At 42.1% G+C, this 16,393-nt stretch overlaps 1 protein-coding gene across 1 annotated transcript; it reads left to right on the top strand.

Annotated features, from left to right (window-relative positions):
* Window positions 1–3,252: 3,252 nt before the first annotated feature.
* LOC130878396 (keratin-associated protein 4-6-like) lies at window positions 3,253–3,810 on the top strand. Its single transcript, XM_057776339.1, has one exon. It carries the CDS (start codon window positions 3,253–3,255, stop codon window positions 3,808–3,810), a length of 558 nt encoding a protein of 185 aa, XP_057632322.1.
* The last annotated feature ends 12,583 nt before the right edge of the window (window positions 3,811–16,393 follow it).

Raw genomic sequence — 16,393 nt, 5'->3', positions numbered from 1 at the left:
TAGAGTACAAACAGGCATTCAAAAATAATGTAGGTAAAATAAAAAGCAATCAAACTGGAATAGAATGATGCAAACAAAGAAGAGAAAAATAGCCACAGAAAAAGCACAATAAATATACATAGATGGAGAGACATACACATTCACATACACTAAAATCCTATAAACCAGAAACCATACTATACATGCAAAAGACCTGTAAGGGAAGAGAAGAAAGAAAATAAATGAAAATACTGCCCAGACAGAACATTATGAAATGAGGAACCTCAAAAAAATGCTGTTGAATTTGTTCTGTGTTGGCCATCTACTTCTAGACCTGCCCTTAGGAGTGGTTTTTTCATTCAATGAACTCAGTATTCAGTTATGGGATCCCATGTGTCACAACTCAGAGCTTATGAAACTGAGCTGTGCATAATCAAAGATGGATAGGCCAGATAGCAGTCACATAATTTGCATGTCTAGTCCTGATGTTAATCATCCATTTTGTTTTTTTTTTTTTTGTTTTTTTTTTTTTTTTTTTTTTTTTTTTTGGTTTTTCGAGACAGGGTTTCTCTGTGGTTTTGGAGCCTGTCCTGGCACTAGCTCTTGTAGACCAGGCTGGTCTCGAACTCACAGAGATCCGCCTGCCTCTGCCTCCCAAGTGCTGGGATTAAAGGCGTGCGCCACCACCGCCCGGCTCCATTTTGTTTTATAGCAGGTACCCTTTAGTCAAAAGTATAAAGTAATGTCTCTTCTATTTGGTGGTTTCTTCTTTTAAAATAAATCCAATCATTGGACTCCATTTCCTGTTGGTCTTTTCTCATCAACGTGGGTCTGTGTTGCGACTGGCATGAGACTGGCTTATGATAATAAAGAGACAGTATTATTTTATTCTACAGTGCTCAAAGTTACTGCTGAATATTACAAGTGACCCAAATGCAGGCTTAGGAAGGGACTTTCATGTCTAGAGGTTCACTGGAATCATCTGGAGACTTAAACAAATGCTGATGTTCAGACCAGGTAGAAGAAAACTGTCCAGGGCTTGAACCAGGAGTCAAGAGTTTGTAATACTCTGTGAATTATTCTCCCCTGCAGCTAGTCATGAGAACCACTGGTTTAGAGAATGTACTCTGCCTAATTAAGGGAGGGAAGGGGCTCAATTTATTTATTTTGTGCTGTGACTTTGAGCCCAGTAACTTGTGTGGTTCTGGGCAAGTCTAGTACCAAAAGACCTTTCTTTATTAAAAAGTTATTTTTATTGAGATTATAATAGAATTACATCATTCCTCTCTCTGTATAGTGAATATATAAATTCCTAAATACATAAATAAAACCTGCTCGGTCTGTAGTGTTACTTTTATGCATGTTTTCCAGAGATGACTACTTGGTATGGATAACCAATTGATATGTTCTTCCCTGGAGAAGACTCTTACTCTTACTCTGAGTATTCCTTAGCAGCCTGTGGCTCTTTGTGTAGGGTTGAGGCCTCATGAGCTTTCCCCATCCACATTAGCATGTTTATTGGTGCCATCCTTGTTCAATCCACGTTTAAGCAGCTGTGTTGGTGAGATTTGACAGGTGGAGCTTCTGACATTCCTAGGAGAGAAAGTCTCACAGCAAACCCCCTGATGCTCTGGCTGTAACAATTTATCCACTCCCTCTTCAGCAATGATCCCTGAGCCTTAGGCACAGAAGTTAGTTTGTAGATGTATCAGTTGGGACTGAGCTCCACAGCTCCTCTAGTAGTCAAAAAGTGTTCCTTTCCCTATTCGTGTGGAAGTAGAGGTTACTGCAGGAATCCAGGGGAACATCTCTCTCAGGACGTGTAATTATTTAAACCATTCATTTTTTTCAAGATTTATAAACATGAGCCTATGAGAAGAAAGCCTGTAGACTAGGTGTTTGGTAAATAAATTAATGTCTTAAAAATAATGCAAAAGGCTTGGTCACTAAATGGTCCTAATTAAGAAATTTAATGATATTATCACACAGTTATTCCCTGTCTATCAATTCCTCTACCAACAGAGGACTGCAGAGGAACTGAAGCCTTCCTCATATTTGAGACATTAATCACCTAGCTTATTGGATGAGTGTTTTGTGTCCTTTAAGTATTTAATGTATACCAAAATGAATACCTATCATTCTCCTTTTATTTACATGTGTGATATATGCATCTATACATCACATATTTGTACATGTGATATACACATACATGTATCACATATATAATTATATCACATGTGTAATTATATATGTGATATATGATAACAAAACACACATGTGTATATTCATATATATGTAGTATACATATATACGTGTGTGTGTAAAATGAACATTAAGAGAGGAGTCTAATCTACCACTTGAAACATAAAACAGGAGAATCCTATATTCAGAATCCCAACTGAAAGCAAGACATTCAGGTTTAAATTAGAATAAGTGACAATACCACCTGAATATCAAATGAAATTGCAAAATAAATCTTGGGGAAAGGCAGGATATGGCTGCATATGTTCTGTTAAGCCAGAAAGATAGATGGTCAAAGAAGGGAAATAATCCTGCAGGCTAGAGATGAGAAACTTGAACTTTGTAAGCCCACTGAGGTTTGCAACCCATTGTAGAGAGAGGCTCTATATGTGACTATTAAAGGGTTGTCTCTGTCAACTAAAAGCTGGGGGGATAAACATCATTTCACCATTCAGTTTTCCACTTTGAAATTGATCTAGAAGATGTAGGAGTCATATGAGGAAGACCTTTCTTTGTTCATGCCAACTGTCTTGATGTTCACACTGTCAGTGCCCACCTGACCCATTGTGGATGAGCCATTGGTATAATAAACCTTTATCTACCTGGGCCACCAGAAACAAGGATGAGTCTTTAAAAATCATGATTATCTAAGCATAGACGGTGGAGCCATCCACCATGAGATTGAACGACACAATGACTAGACACACAATGTCATGTGACAATTGTTTGGAAGAAATTAAGGCAAGAAAGATACTTAAGAAATGGTTCAGCCAGAGCTGATGATGAATCTTAATACCAGGAAAAGAAACTGTGTTTTCCATCTGCCTTGATAATTTAGCCAGGAGAAGAAACTTGCCTAATTTGATAATCACCTGTTTATTAACCTAAACAATAACAAGGAAAGAATGCTGCAGGTGAGGACAGCAGCCCCTCAGTGGGGTATAAAAGGGGATGTGGACAGAGAGACTCCCACTTCCAAATCTTCCAACCCACCTTCTTGTAAACCAACCCAGAACCTCCACCTCTGACACCATGGTCAGCTCCCGTTGTGGCTCTGTCTGCTCTGAGGAAGGCTGTGGCCAAGGCTGCTGCCAGCCCAGTTGCTGCCAGCCCACCTGCTGTAGGCCCACCTGCTGCAGGCCCACCTGCTGTGTGTCCAGCTGCTGCAGACCCAGCTGCTGTCAGTCTGTGTGCTGCCAGCCCACCTGTTGCCGCCCCAGCTGCTGCCGCCCCAGCTGCTGCATTTCTAGCTGCTGCAGGCCTTCCTGCTGCCGCCCCAGCTGCTGTGTGTCCAGCTGTTGTAGACCCAGCTGCTGCAGACCCCAGTGCTGCCAGTCTGTGTGCTGCCAGCCTACCTGCTGCCGCCCCAGCTGCTGCATTTCTAGCTGCTGCCAGCCTACCTGCTGCCGCCCCAGCTGCTGCATTTCCAGCTGCTGCAGGCCTTCCTGTTGCCGCCCCAGCTGCTGTGTGTCCAGCTGCTGCAGGCCCCAGTGCTGCATCTCCAGCTGCTGCCGCCCCATCTGTTGCCAAACTACCTGCTGCCGGACCACCTGCTGCCGCCCAGCATGCTCTAGCTGTTCCTGCTGCTGAGCGCTCTCACTCACAGTCTCCTGTTCTTCATCACCCAGCATTCCTGGCAATAGACCTCTGTGAGCTGATTCTAAGAGGCCCGTTGTAAAACTTCTATTCCAGCTGATAATGATTTTAACTTCAACTATCCTTTCACTACTGTTGTCTGAAGAGTATTTCTTTAAAACATGGAACCAAGTTTGTGCTTTCTCTGGAATCTGTAAACTCTTACCTTAACCCAATAGAAATCTTGGTTGTCTGTCATATTTTTTTTTAAAAAAGAAGATTTTCTTACATGTCAAATAAATAAAAAATTGCAGTTTTACAAATACAAAAATGCCATGTTTCCTTGTTTTTCTTCCTTAAATGGTCGTTTCCACCTCTGAACTTCTGGTTAGCTCACCTATAAGTAGCAAAGGAACCACCACAGAAAATTTCTAGTATGCCCACTCTGCTCCCTCTACAATCTCCTCCCAATACAGAAAGATGCTTTCATAGACCATGCATATTAAACCCACTTCCTGATATTTTCTCTGACAAAGAGGAGAGTATTTAAGTATTCTACACAGACCACTCGAGCAATGGTAGGATAGCTGAGTAATTCTCTTTTCCCCTTTCCCTTGAACAAACCTGTGTCCTTTCCTAGGGGTAATTCTGTTACCCCTACCCCATCTCTGAATCTCCTAACGGTCTTCTCTAAAGACATCCGGGGGTTAACCCTCTCTTGTCAATTATCACCAGGGATCAGATTTGTCCCAGTTGGTTCCAAAACGGGAGGGCCATAAGTGATAGATACCAAGGCATTAGTGTCAACAAAACTTTAAGTCACTAGGAGGTGTGCAGAAGAAGGTTGTTAGGTCAGGCTTAATCTGAAGTCTCTTCTGTTTGTCCTGTAGGCAACATTTTAACATCTTAAAAATATTGCGTAGTTTCTCTTGTCAGAGCTTGTACTTCTGCAGTATGTTCTCAGATTGCCCTTAATATTAAGGGGAAATGTTAGCGAACAATAGATACAAAGCTTTAAAAAACACATTTTAAAAAGTAAAGCTAATTTGAAAATGAAATTCCTGCCTACAGATTTACAAATGTCTAGTGCCTGTTAATTTTTGGAAGACTTACGTAAAAACAATGGCATTAAAAAAATCTGGCAACAGATAGCATCATTGCACAGAAAGGGTATATAGGAGCCCCAATGTACTAACTAACTCAGCTTCTGCTTCTAGAGCAAAAATTAGACTTAGTTTAGTAGAATAATTTGATAGCACACCTAGAAGAGCACCACCAACTGGAGACCAAGTGTTTAAAGCATAACTCGATGGGGATATTTCCCACTCAAAGAATAGTGTTGCATTTCAAAAGTACAATACTCAACAATACATATTATAAGAAAAATGTCATTCATAGTACCACCCCAAAAAGTAGCTACAGCATAACCAAGGTTGGAAAAGACTTCCATAATAAATGTGTGAAACCCTGAAGAAACATAATGACAACAGTATTAGAAATTGGAAAGATTTACCAGTGATTATAGATGGGCAGAATTAATGTGAAAATGGACACATCAGCTAAACCCATCTACAGATTCATTGCAATAATCACAAAATATTATTGGCATTCTTCATGGAAGTAGGAAATAAGAGAAACCCTAAAATTCATATGGAAACACTATTGTAAAAAACTCTGAATAGCCGAAGCAATGTTGAACAACAGCTGAAAAGAAACAGTATTTTTACACTATATAATATATTAAATTATATATGTATATGCACTTATATATTATATTAACATTAAATATGTAAATAAACACACTGTGCCATTTTTATTCTCTTGTTATTTTTATTGATATTTAAAATATTTTTCTTAAATCTTAGAGAATTTCATATAGCATGTTTTGATCATATATACCTGGCACTCCTCCCCTAGCTCCTCCTAAATCAATCTTTACCTCCCATCCCGCCCTCCCCACAACTCTGTGTCCTTTTTTGTTAGTAACTATTGACTCCATTGTGCTGTATATATATATGTGTGTGTGTATATATATATATACACACACACACATACACACACACATACCTACCCCTGAGCTATGGAGCCACTCAGGAGGCGTAGATGATCTCCTAGGAGCCACATCTTTAAGGAAAATTGACTCTCTCTCGCTCAGAACCCATCAGCTATCCATAGCTCTTCAGTTTGGAGTTGGGGATTTGTGAACTATTTCCCACACCAAGCCAGAATTTTGACCAGTTCTAAGTTTCTGTGTTGACCAGTGCTCACTGCACAAAGGCTCTTCTCTGATAAGAGCTGGGAGCTGCCCTAATCTGGGGACAGAAAGATGCCAATTTAAAGGGCAGCTTGATATTATATATATTTAGCAGAATAATAGTGCTGCATTCTTCCTTGGAGCTTGTGAGATCCCTAACCATGGGTTCTTGGCCACACTTGTAATATCAGGCATGTGTTTCTCTGCACAGATCAGGTGCAAATTCAGTCAGGAAGCAGTTGGTTATATCCATTATAATCATGCATCTATTACGTGTGTGGACAAAGCCTGTCACCCTGGTCATTATTAACATTTGTAGGTGATGCCTGATGACTGTTTCTCCACAGCAGCCTGCATTACTCTTTGCAATACTATGAAGCCAGTGGGGAGGAAGCTTCCTGATAGCAAGGAATTTGTATTGTCCATACCTTGTGGTCAATGTATATGGTAGGGACCCCAGCAATAGGGCTGTCAGTATATCTGAAGCATGGGAGAAATGTTGTGGCAAAGGCTTTATAGGCATATGGATACATTTTTTAGGGATGCCTGGCCTGAAGTAGTCAGTGGAATGGATCGAAGGCTTGCCAATTAATGTTTTGGGCTAAAAGAGTTCTGTGAGTGAGGGAATACAACCATGACATCTATTTCCACGAAAGTTGCATTAAGAGTAAGTTCCTGTTACCCAAAGAACAACCCGAGAAAGGAATTCTTGTACAAATGACTTATAGGGATGAAGGTAGTAATTTACTGAAGAAAGGATGATAGAGTGGAAACACATGAGCTAAGATGCATTCTCAATGAACCCTATTTCATTTGACACATGAGGACGATGCAGTATGCATGAGACCACAGCTCTTTCTCAACTAGAGCCTGAGGATCTGGATCTTTGCAAAGATTATCTCATTATCATTATCTCAATTATCATCATTGTCTCATTTCTCATTACTGGTGGCTACTCAGGGAAGGAAGAATGGGCATAGAGAAGACAGATATGTCTAGAGGAAGTGACATCTTACAGTTGATGGCAATGATCCAGAGGGCAGTATATACAGTTTGAGCTACCTGCACTGTATACTCACACGAGCTTAAGAAGGAGGAAATTTCAGGGTTAAAAGCATAACTTTGGTCCTCTGGAAGACTGGGATAATGTTTAAAAAGCTCAGTCATTGTTCCATCCACAAAACATATCCACTGCCAAATGTTCATCAACAAAGGCTTCGAGAAATGCTACCGAAATACTGAAATTATCCCCTGGATTTGGACTTCAGACTGTGAGGTAATATAGTAGAACCCACGGCCAGAATTCATCTGCTACATATATTGTCTGTAAATGAAGTCTCTCCATACCAGTTGTGTCAACTAAAGATTCCAGGAATTCAGATCAAATACTCTAGAACCCATGTCCAATGATGTTGATTAACAAATGTCTTCAAATCCAAGAAGACAGATCTCTCCCCAGATTTACTATCAACGCATGGGAAAACAAGTATCTGGTTAATGTTTTTCATTAATGGATATGATGTTCACCGAGGTTTTCTGTCCTGCCAAGTTCCTGCAATAGTTAAGCCCCCCAAAAAATCATACAGAGGTCTACATTAGTTATAAGCTGTTTGGTCCATTAGCTCAGGCTTCTTATTAACTCTCATAACTTATTTTAGCCCATTATTCTTATCTGTGTTAGCCACGTGGCTCAGTACCTTATTCAGCAGGGCAGTCACATCTTGCTTCTTCTGTGGCTAGGACAGGACTGCTGAAGGAACTTCCTTCTTCCCAGATGTGTCCTGTTCTCATTGACCCACCTCTCCTTCCTGTCTGGTTATTCCACCTATACTTCCTGCCTGGATACTGGACAATCAGTGTTTATTTAAAATATAATTGACAGAATACAGACCATTGTCCCACAGCAATACGACATAGGGTTTGGTGGTTGCCTCTTGTTTGCAAATACTATAGTCCACAGAGAATGTCCTGAAACCTGTGGACACATTGAAGGACATCAAGATGAGACAAAAATCCTTCTTGGAAACATAGAATGTAGGTACACAGAACTTCAGGTGACTGCTCTCTTGGAGTGCAATGATAACTTAAATCAATTTCACATGGGCTCAATAGGGGTACCCATTAAGTCATAAAACATAATGAACCAGGAAAACTACTACTGCCTTGATCTTGATTAGGAATAGGGGAAAAAAATCTTGCCTTATTTCATAATTTGTTTACAAGCAGACCATCAGGAGGTAGGAATACCCCTGCACATGAGAAAAGCAATACCTCAGCAGGGTATAAAAGCAGGCCTAGCAAAGAGGCTTCCAAACCACAGTCCAACCCATCTTCTTGCAAACTCACACAGACCCTCCAGCCTCTGAAGTGATGCAGTGTTGTTGTGGCCCATGCTGCTGCAAGCCATACTGCTGCCAGACCACCTGCTGCAGGACCACCTGCTGCTGACCCTGCTGCTGCCAACCCTGCTATTGTGGGTCCAACTGCTGCTAGAACACCTGCTGGAGGAACAGCCTTTCTAGGGTCTCCTGATCCTGGAAAAGATCCCCTTGTGCTCCAACCTCTTGGGCATCCTGCCCTGCTCTTCTCTAGAGTCTCAAATGTTCCTTATGTAAAGACTGCCCCCACACACAGATGTGCTCTTTGAAAAGTCTGGCCATCTCTTCCAACTTAAGCTGCTTTTGTTCAACAAGTATGCTCCCCTGCATCCTGACTCTCTTTTCTGACTGGATCACATCAACTACTGCTTCTCTCTGCTCAAGAAATGCATGTCTTTTATTTACCAGTGATTACGATGTTTGCCTTGGTCTTGATAACTGGAGATCTTCGCCTCCTTGAATAAATGTGAAGCTATGCAGCACACAATCCAAATCTCAAGGGTCTTCATTTCTCATTCTTCTCGAGTACCCCAGTTGGTAAAATACGTCTTCCCTCTACCATGAATACACTGACCACAGTTGTCTGGCCAACATCAACACCCAGTTGATGAACACTATACCCAAAAGAGATGTACATTGAAAGCCTCCATCTCCCATGGTAAAATTGTCAGTTAAAAATTAGGATTTGGAGTCTTGGTGCAGGAGCTTATCTGTGGGAATCACATTAGGTTTCAGAGGCCCGGGACACTCACGCTTGCCTTGATGTCTCATTGTTATTCCAGAGACTTCCTGAATCTCTGTAAGACTTATCAGCACCACGAGGTACATATCTTCCAGTTCTTTGTATTTCTTATTCTCAACGAACCCATTCTTCTATTTGGGTCTTTGGCAGTGAGGTCTCAATTCAGCAATAGCAAAGTACTTGAGTCCCCAGCTACTCTTTTGTCTATCTTCCTTTCTTAAGTGAGAAATGCATTTCATGAGGACCATAAACAGAATTGTGCATCAATGTCATTTTATGAATATCGACGAAGATATAGTGGGAGGGCAGCTCAAATCATTAGGTCATGGAACTCAAAAAGTGAGAATTGGAGAAGAATCCTCAACTCATCTTCCCTTTCACTTGGATGCACTGCTCTGCCCCGCATTGTCCTTCAAGTTGCAAATTGCTTTGACCACTTGTGGTTCCACTCTGGTATGACCTTTTTGGTGTTCTGCTCTAAGCTAGACTGCCTTCCTGGCTTCCAGTCCTTCTTAACCTGCTCTGAGACCATCCAAAGTCTGTGCTCCTTCCAACACCACAATTGACTTAATGTCAACGCTCCTTAACGTGTCTACTTTCAACAGTGAAATAATCAACAATGCCATAGGAAGTCCTTCTTTAGATGTGTTCCTTTTATTGGTTAATGAATAAAGAAGCTCATTTGCTTCTTTATTTGTGGGAAGGCAGAATAGAGTTAGGTGGGAAAATGAAACTGAATGCTGGGAGAAAGAAGGCAGAGACAATGGAACGTTGCTATGTACCCGCCAAAAGAGAAATTTGCCGGTAAACCATGAAGGAGCCTCATGGTGAAAAATAAATAATGGAAATAAGTTACTTTAAGCTATAAGACTTAGCCAGAAATATAATAAGCTGCTGGCTGAATAGTCTTGTAATTATAGTTTCTGTGTGATTGTTTCGAGTATGGGCGGCTACAAGCAGCTTCTGACAACAGATTGGTGTGCCATTGTCTTCCAGATAAATCCACATAAATGCTGCAAGACCTTGTAAAAATAATTCTATATTTAAATGAAAAATACTCAGCCTCAATTGTGTTTTGGCTGGTCTTGTGGAGAGCAGGGGCACTGAGGCTCCCTTAGGAGAGGAGCAGGAAAACTCTGGCAATTCTTTAAAAATGGAGGTTTCCGGGTTTGCCAGCACAAATGGCTCTGACTCTTTTGGAGCTTGTATCTTCCAAATGTGTACAATGTTAATTCTGAAACTTGTGTTCACCTTCTTGCACCTTTTAATTAGAAGTAATGATGCTCTGAATATTAATAGGACAGAACAGGTCATCTCCCTATCACTAGATTACACAGCAGTGGAAGTCCTGGTAAACTTATCCACCCACGTTAATCACTGCCCCTTTCGGTCATCCAAAACCTAGTGAGGGGATTGTAAGAAAATCATCCACTCAGTGGAACATACAGAATGCCAGCAGAAACTCCTCACATGGCTGATAAGACCACTGTGTCTACACAGAGCCTGGAGTTACATGGAGGAGCAAACATCACACGAATGGATCAGAGGGACCTAGTTTCTGTGTTTTGCCTCATGGTTGGTTCCCTTTCCACTCTTAGTGTAATGAAATTATGGAATAAGTCAGTTTGCTGCTTAGTCCATTAGATTGCCTGCTGATCCCTTCACATTGTGATGGAGGAGGGTCATCTGTCTATCTGTTGTTTTATTGGTTAATTAATAAAGAAAACTGCTTGGCCTGATAGGTCAGAACATAGGTGGGTGGAGTAAACCGAACAAAATGCTGGAAGGAAGAAGGCAGTGAGGCAGACGCTATAACTCTCCTCTCCAAGATGAACACAGGTTAAGATCCTTTCTGGTAAGCCACCACCTCGTGGTGCTACACAGATTATTAGAAATGGGTTAATCAAGATGTGAGAATTAGCCAGTAAGAGGCTAGAGCTAATGGGTCAAGCAGTGTTTAAAAGAATACAGTTTCCATGTAATTATTTTGGGTAAAGCTAGCCGTGCGGGAGCCAGGTGGGAATGCAGCCTGCTGCTCCTCACAACACATTGTCCTGCCATTTGTGCAGAGATATCTTGCTCCTTATGTGTGTGTGTGCATGCGCATGCATGCATGCATGCCTGAGTGCCTGAGTCGTACACACATATGCATTGACCAACACAGAGTCCAGATGTAAGGTCTAAAGAGCCTGGGGGCAAGTTTCAGGTGGATTTCAGTACCAGGCATGCATTCTGTGAGAAAAACTTAGGTGCTAGAGCATCGAGCATCAATTCTACAAAAATCAAATGACTCTAAAGCACCAAAAGCTGTTGTGACCAACAGTCCCATTGGTATGGGTCATCTGGGACTGCTCCAAAAGGACCCATGCACTTTATGACTTTGCAATAGGGATGTACTATATGTATGCCTCCAACGCTCATTGCTCAGGGACCTGAAAGGCTTCTCTGTTTGCTTTCATTTTCTATACTTCACACAACTGACTGAAAATAATGTCTGAGATCAGACTGTCTGTCATTCACGTGGTTTGGAAAATTAACCTTGGTAGTCATGGTACCTACCCTATTACCATCCTCTACCTTTGCATGAGATTAGTTCCCTTCATTGAGAATAATCATATAGATTCGTTTTCTCTAAGGATAATGTCTTGTCATTAGCAGGATTTCAGCAGAGCTACATTGCACATCATGTTTGTCCACGGCATCCATCTAGGACAGGGCCAGGACCTGCAGACCTCTGTGTTCTCATGCCAATGTCCTTCCACACTCGCGTTCTCTATAGCTACCTGACCCATTATGTGTGAGCCATCAGACTAATGAGACGTGACACTCCAAGGGAGGCAAAATGTCCCAAAAAATCAACTCTAAAACACAAAGTGTAAGGCAGGAGAATGCCAGGTGACTGTTCCCTTGAAAGCCAGAGAAACCCAAAAGCACTTCCTGTAGGGTTCAGAGCTCGTATGTTGTCCATGATGCCTAACACATCACAGGCATGAAGGTGTGATTAGGCTCCACCTTGATCTTGACTCACTCACACATTGTGTCTTCTCTCATTTTATGATTTGTTTACCAGTCAATCATGGGATCAAAGCCCCTCAGTAGGGTATAAAAGCAGATCTGTGCAAGGTGGTTTCCAAACACAGTCCAACCCATCTGCTTGTAAACCCACATAGACCCTCCAGCCTCAAACACGATGCAGTGTTGTTGTAACCCATGCTGCTGCCAGCCATGCTGCTGCCAGACCACCTGCTGCAAGACCACCTGCTGCCACCCACGCTGCTGCCAATCCTGCTGTTGTGGGTCCAACTTCTGCTAGAACACCTGCTGGAGGAACAGCTATCTTAGGGCCTCTTGATCCTGGAAAAGATGCCCTTGTTCTTCATGCTCTCAGACATCATACCCTGCTCTTCTCTCTAACGTTTCAAATGCTCTTCATGAAGAGACTATCCCCACACCCAGATATGTCCTTCGAAAACCCTGTCCATCTCTTCCAACTGAAGTTGCTTTTGATCAACAAGTATGCTTTCCCACATCCTGCCTCAACTTTCTGAATGGAACACATCCCCAACTGCTTCTCTCCACTCAAGAAACGCATGTCTTTTAATTTCCAGGGTTTAGGACATTTGCCTTGGTCTTGATAACTGGAGATCTTCGCCTCCTTGAATAAATGTGATGGCAAGCACACAATCCAAATCTCAAGGGTCTTCATTTCTTATTCATTTCGAGTCGAGTACCCTGATTGGGGAAATACATCTTCCCTCTACTATGAATACCCTGACCACACTAGTCAAGTCAACATCAACACCCAGCTGTTTTGAATGAGCACTGCCCCCAAAAGAGAGATATATTGAAAGCCTCCATCTCCCATGGTAGAATTCTCAGTTAAGGATTAAGATTTGGAGTCTTGCTGCAGGACCATATCTGTGGGTATCACTTTAGGTTTCAGAGGCCCAGGACACTATCTCTTGCTCGAGATTTCATTGTGGTGGTTGCAGGTGTATGGGTAGTGTGTCATTACTCCAGAGACTTCCTGAGTCTCTGCAAGACTTATCAGCACCATGAGGTACGTATCTTCCAGTCCTTTGCTATCCTTATTCTCAACGAACCCATTCTTCTATTTGGATTTTTGGCAGTGAGGTCTCAATTCAGCAATAGCAAAGTACTTGAGTCCCCAGCTACTCTTGGTCTATCTTGGTTTTCTCATGTGAGAAATGCATTTCATGAGGACCATGAACAGAATCATCCATCAATGCCATTCTATGAGCACCGAGGAAGATATAGTGGGAGGGCGGCTCAAATCATTAGGTCATGGAACTCAAGAAATGAGAATTGGAGAAGAATCCCCAACTCATCTTCCCTTCCACTTGGTTGCACTGCTGTGCTCCGCATTGTCCTCCAAGTTGCAAATTGCTTTGGCCACTTGCTGTTCCACTCTGATATGAACTTTTTGGTGTTCTGGTCTAAGCTGAAGCACCTTCTAGCCTTTCAGTCCTTCTTTACCTGCTCTTAGCCCATCCAAAGTCATTGCCCCTTCCAACAGCACAATGGACTTAATGTCAACCCTCGTTCCTGTGTCTACTTCCAATAGTGAAATAATCCACAATTCCATAGGAAGTCCTTCTTTAGATGTGTTCATTTTATTGGTTAGTTGTAGGCCCATATTTCTGTATGGCACATAAGCCATAGGCCTGATCTGAGGTGGTCACAGCTCTGCAGACAAGCTATCTCTGCCTAACAATAGTCAGGATGTGGTGTTCCTTTCTCTTTTGTTATAAATGTAGATCGCCTGAGGAGAGGTGTTGGCTGAAGCTAATGGTCTGGAGGTTTTGTGCTTCCTTTCCTTGTAATTTGGAGGATATCTTATAGAGATGCTAATCATGCCTAAGTGGCAGCTAGCATACAGGTAGAAAGCAGACATGACTGAAGCCTATTCACCTGGTTGCCTAGGAGACAGCCTAATGTGTTTTCCCGCTCAATTTATGTGATGATATAAACGCTGTTTGGATAATAAACAAAAGAGATCTTTGGGAAACCATCAGAAGAGACCATGAGATGCCCTTCCATGATGAAAGTGTAAGCTATGTCTGATCATTCCTTGAGACTCCGTTCCAGTCCAGTTAGGGAAACGAATTATCTGTGTTGGACCCACATGGGCCTCAACAGTTAATGAATAAAGAAGCTGCTTTTGGCTGTGAGAGGGCAGAATAGAGTTAGGTGGGAAAACTAAACTAAATTCTGGCAGAAAGAAGGCAGAGTCAATGGAACGCCACCATATACCTGCCATGGGAGACAGATGTTCTGGAAATTTGCCAGTAAACCAGAAGCCTATTGGTGAAATATAACATAATGGAAATTAGTTAGTTTAAGCTATAAGACTTAGCCAGAAATACGCATATGCTATTGGCCAAACAGTCTGGCAATTAATATAGTTTCTGTGTGGTTGTTTCAAGTGTGAAAATCCAGGAAAGAAAAAGTAGCTTCCGACAACAAATTGATGCGCCAATGTCTTCCAGCTAAATCCACATAAAAGCTACAAATCCTTGTAAAATAATTCTAGATTCAAAAGAAAAATGTTCAGCATCAATTGTTTTTTGGCTGGGCTTGTGGCGAGCAGTAGCATCGAGGCTCCCTTAAGAGAGGAACAGAAAAACTCTGGCAATTCTTTAAAAATGAAGGTTTCTGGGTTTGCCAGCACAAATGTCTCTGACTCTCTGGGAGTTTGTATCTTCCAAATGTGCAGAATGTTGTTTCTGCAACTTGGGTTCACCTTCTTGTACCTTTTAGTTAGAAGGGATGGTGCTCTGAATATTGATAGGACAGAACAGGTCATTTTGCTATCACTAGATCATACAGCAATGGAAGTCCCGGTAAACTTATCCACTCACATTAATCACCGTCCCTTTTGGTCACCAAAACATAGTAAGGGGATTGCAAAAAAAATTATCATCTCAGTGGGAACATACAGAATGCCTGAAGAGACACCTCACATGGCTGACAAGACCACTGTGTCTACAGAGCCTGGAGTTACATGGAGGAGCAAACATCAAACAAATGGATCAGGGGGACAGGGCTTCTGTGTTTTGCCTCATGGTTGGTTCCCTTTCCACTCTTAGTGTCATGACATTATGGAAGAAGTCAGTTTGCTGCTTAGTCCATTAGATTGCATGCTGTTCCCTTCACATTGTCCTGCCACTTACAAAGAGATGTCTTCCTCCTTAAAAAGGGATATGCACATATATGTGTGTGTGCCCCTGTGTGCGTGTGTGCCTGTGCACACACATGTGCATTGACCCACACAGAGTTCAGATGTAGGTGTGAAGAGCCTGAGGGCGAGTTGCAGGTTCATTAGACTACCAGGCTTGCATTCTGTGAGAACGACTTGGGTGCTTTGAGCATCGAGCATCAATTCTACTTGAATCAACTGACTCTAAAGCACCTAAAGTTGTCGTGACCAACAGTTCCATTGGTATGGTTCCAAGAGTTTCCCACAAGTCTTTGAAATCATCCTTATTTGGAATGTGAGGATGTACATCAAATGCCATGGCTTTCCAGATATTCCATGACTTGCATCTTGTCTATGCTGAGGTCTCTCTGAAGCTGTGATCTCACTCTGGAGAACTCCTGTCCTGGTGATGCTGACCTGCAGACTCCAGAGCTCAGTGGGCAATCCTTCCACAGACAGACACAATGTCATGTCCTAAAACAGCAAGAACCTGCCCATTGCTCTTGAGAAAGGGCAATTCCTTTGACTTCTAGTGTTTATTATCTGTCTGCAGATGCTGCAGTCTGCACAGAATGCTCAGCTTCCTTATGATGGACTCTTTCCCATAACAAAGCTGGGGCAGTGCCCAGATTCTCTTCTAGGGTTACATACCCTCTCATTGTCATCTGATGCATCTCATTCACAAGGCTGTCTAGAGTTTCTCTTTTGACAGAACTAATGAACAGATAATCTAAGGTGATTCTTTAGCGAAAGGCTCCTTAGGCTGTCTACGTTAGAGTCCTAAGAGCTGCAGTTGATCTAGAGACACTGGAAGTGATCTGGAACCGCTCCAAGAGGACCCATGCATTTTAGGACTCTGCAGTAGGGATGTACTCCATGTATACCTCCCACACTCATGGCTAAAATATCTGAAAGGCTTCTCTTTTGGTTTATTTTTTCACACTTTAAACAACTGACTGAAAACATGGTCTGAGACCCGACTGTCTATCAATCATGTGGTTTTG

Source organism: Chionomys nivalis, chromosome 7 (assembly GCF_950005125.1).
Source record: "Chionomys nivalis chromosome 7, mChiNiv1.1, whole genome shotgun sequence".
Taxonomy (NCBI): domain Eukaryota; kingdom Metazoa; phylum Chordata; class Mammalia; order Rodentia; family Cricetidae; genus Chionomys; species Chionomys nivalis.
Note: the sequence above shows the minus strand (reverse complement) of the source record. Positions and strands in the feature narration are given on the sequence as shown.

Bases quoted from the DNA above. Each gene is read 5' to 3' on its own strand.
- LOC130878396 (XM_057776339.1), top strand. From the start codon at position 3,253: ATGGTCAGCTCCCGTTGTGGCTCTGTCTGCTCTGAGGAAGGCTGTGGC.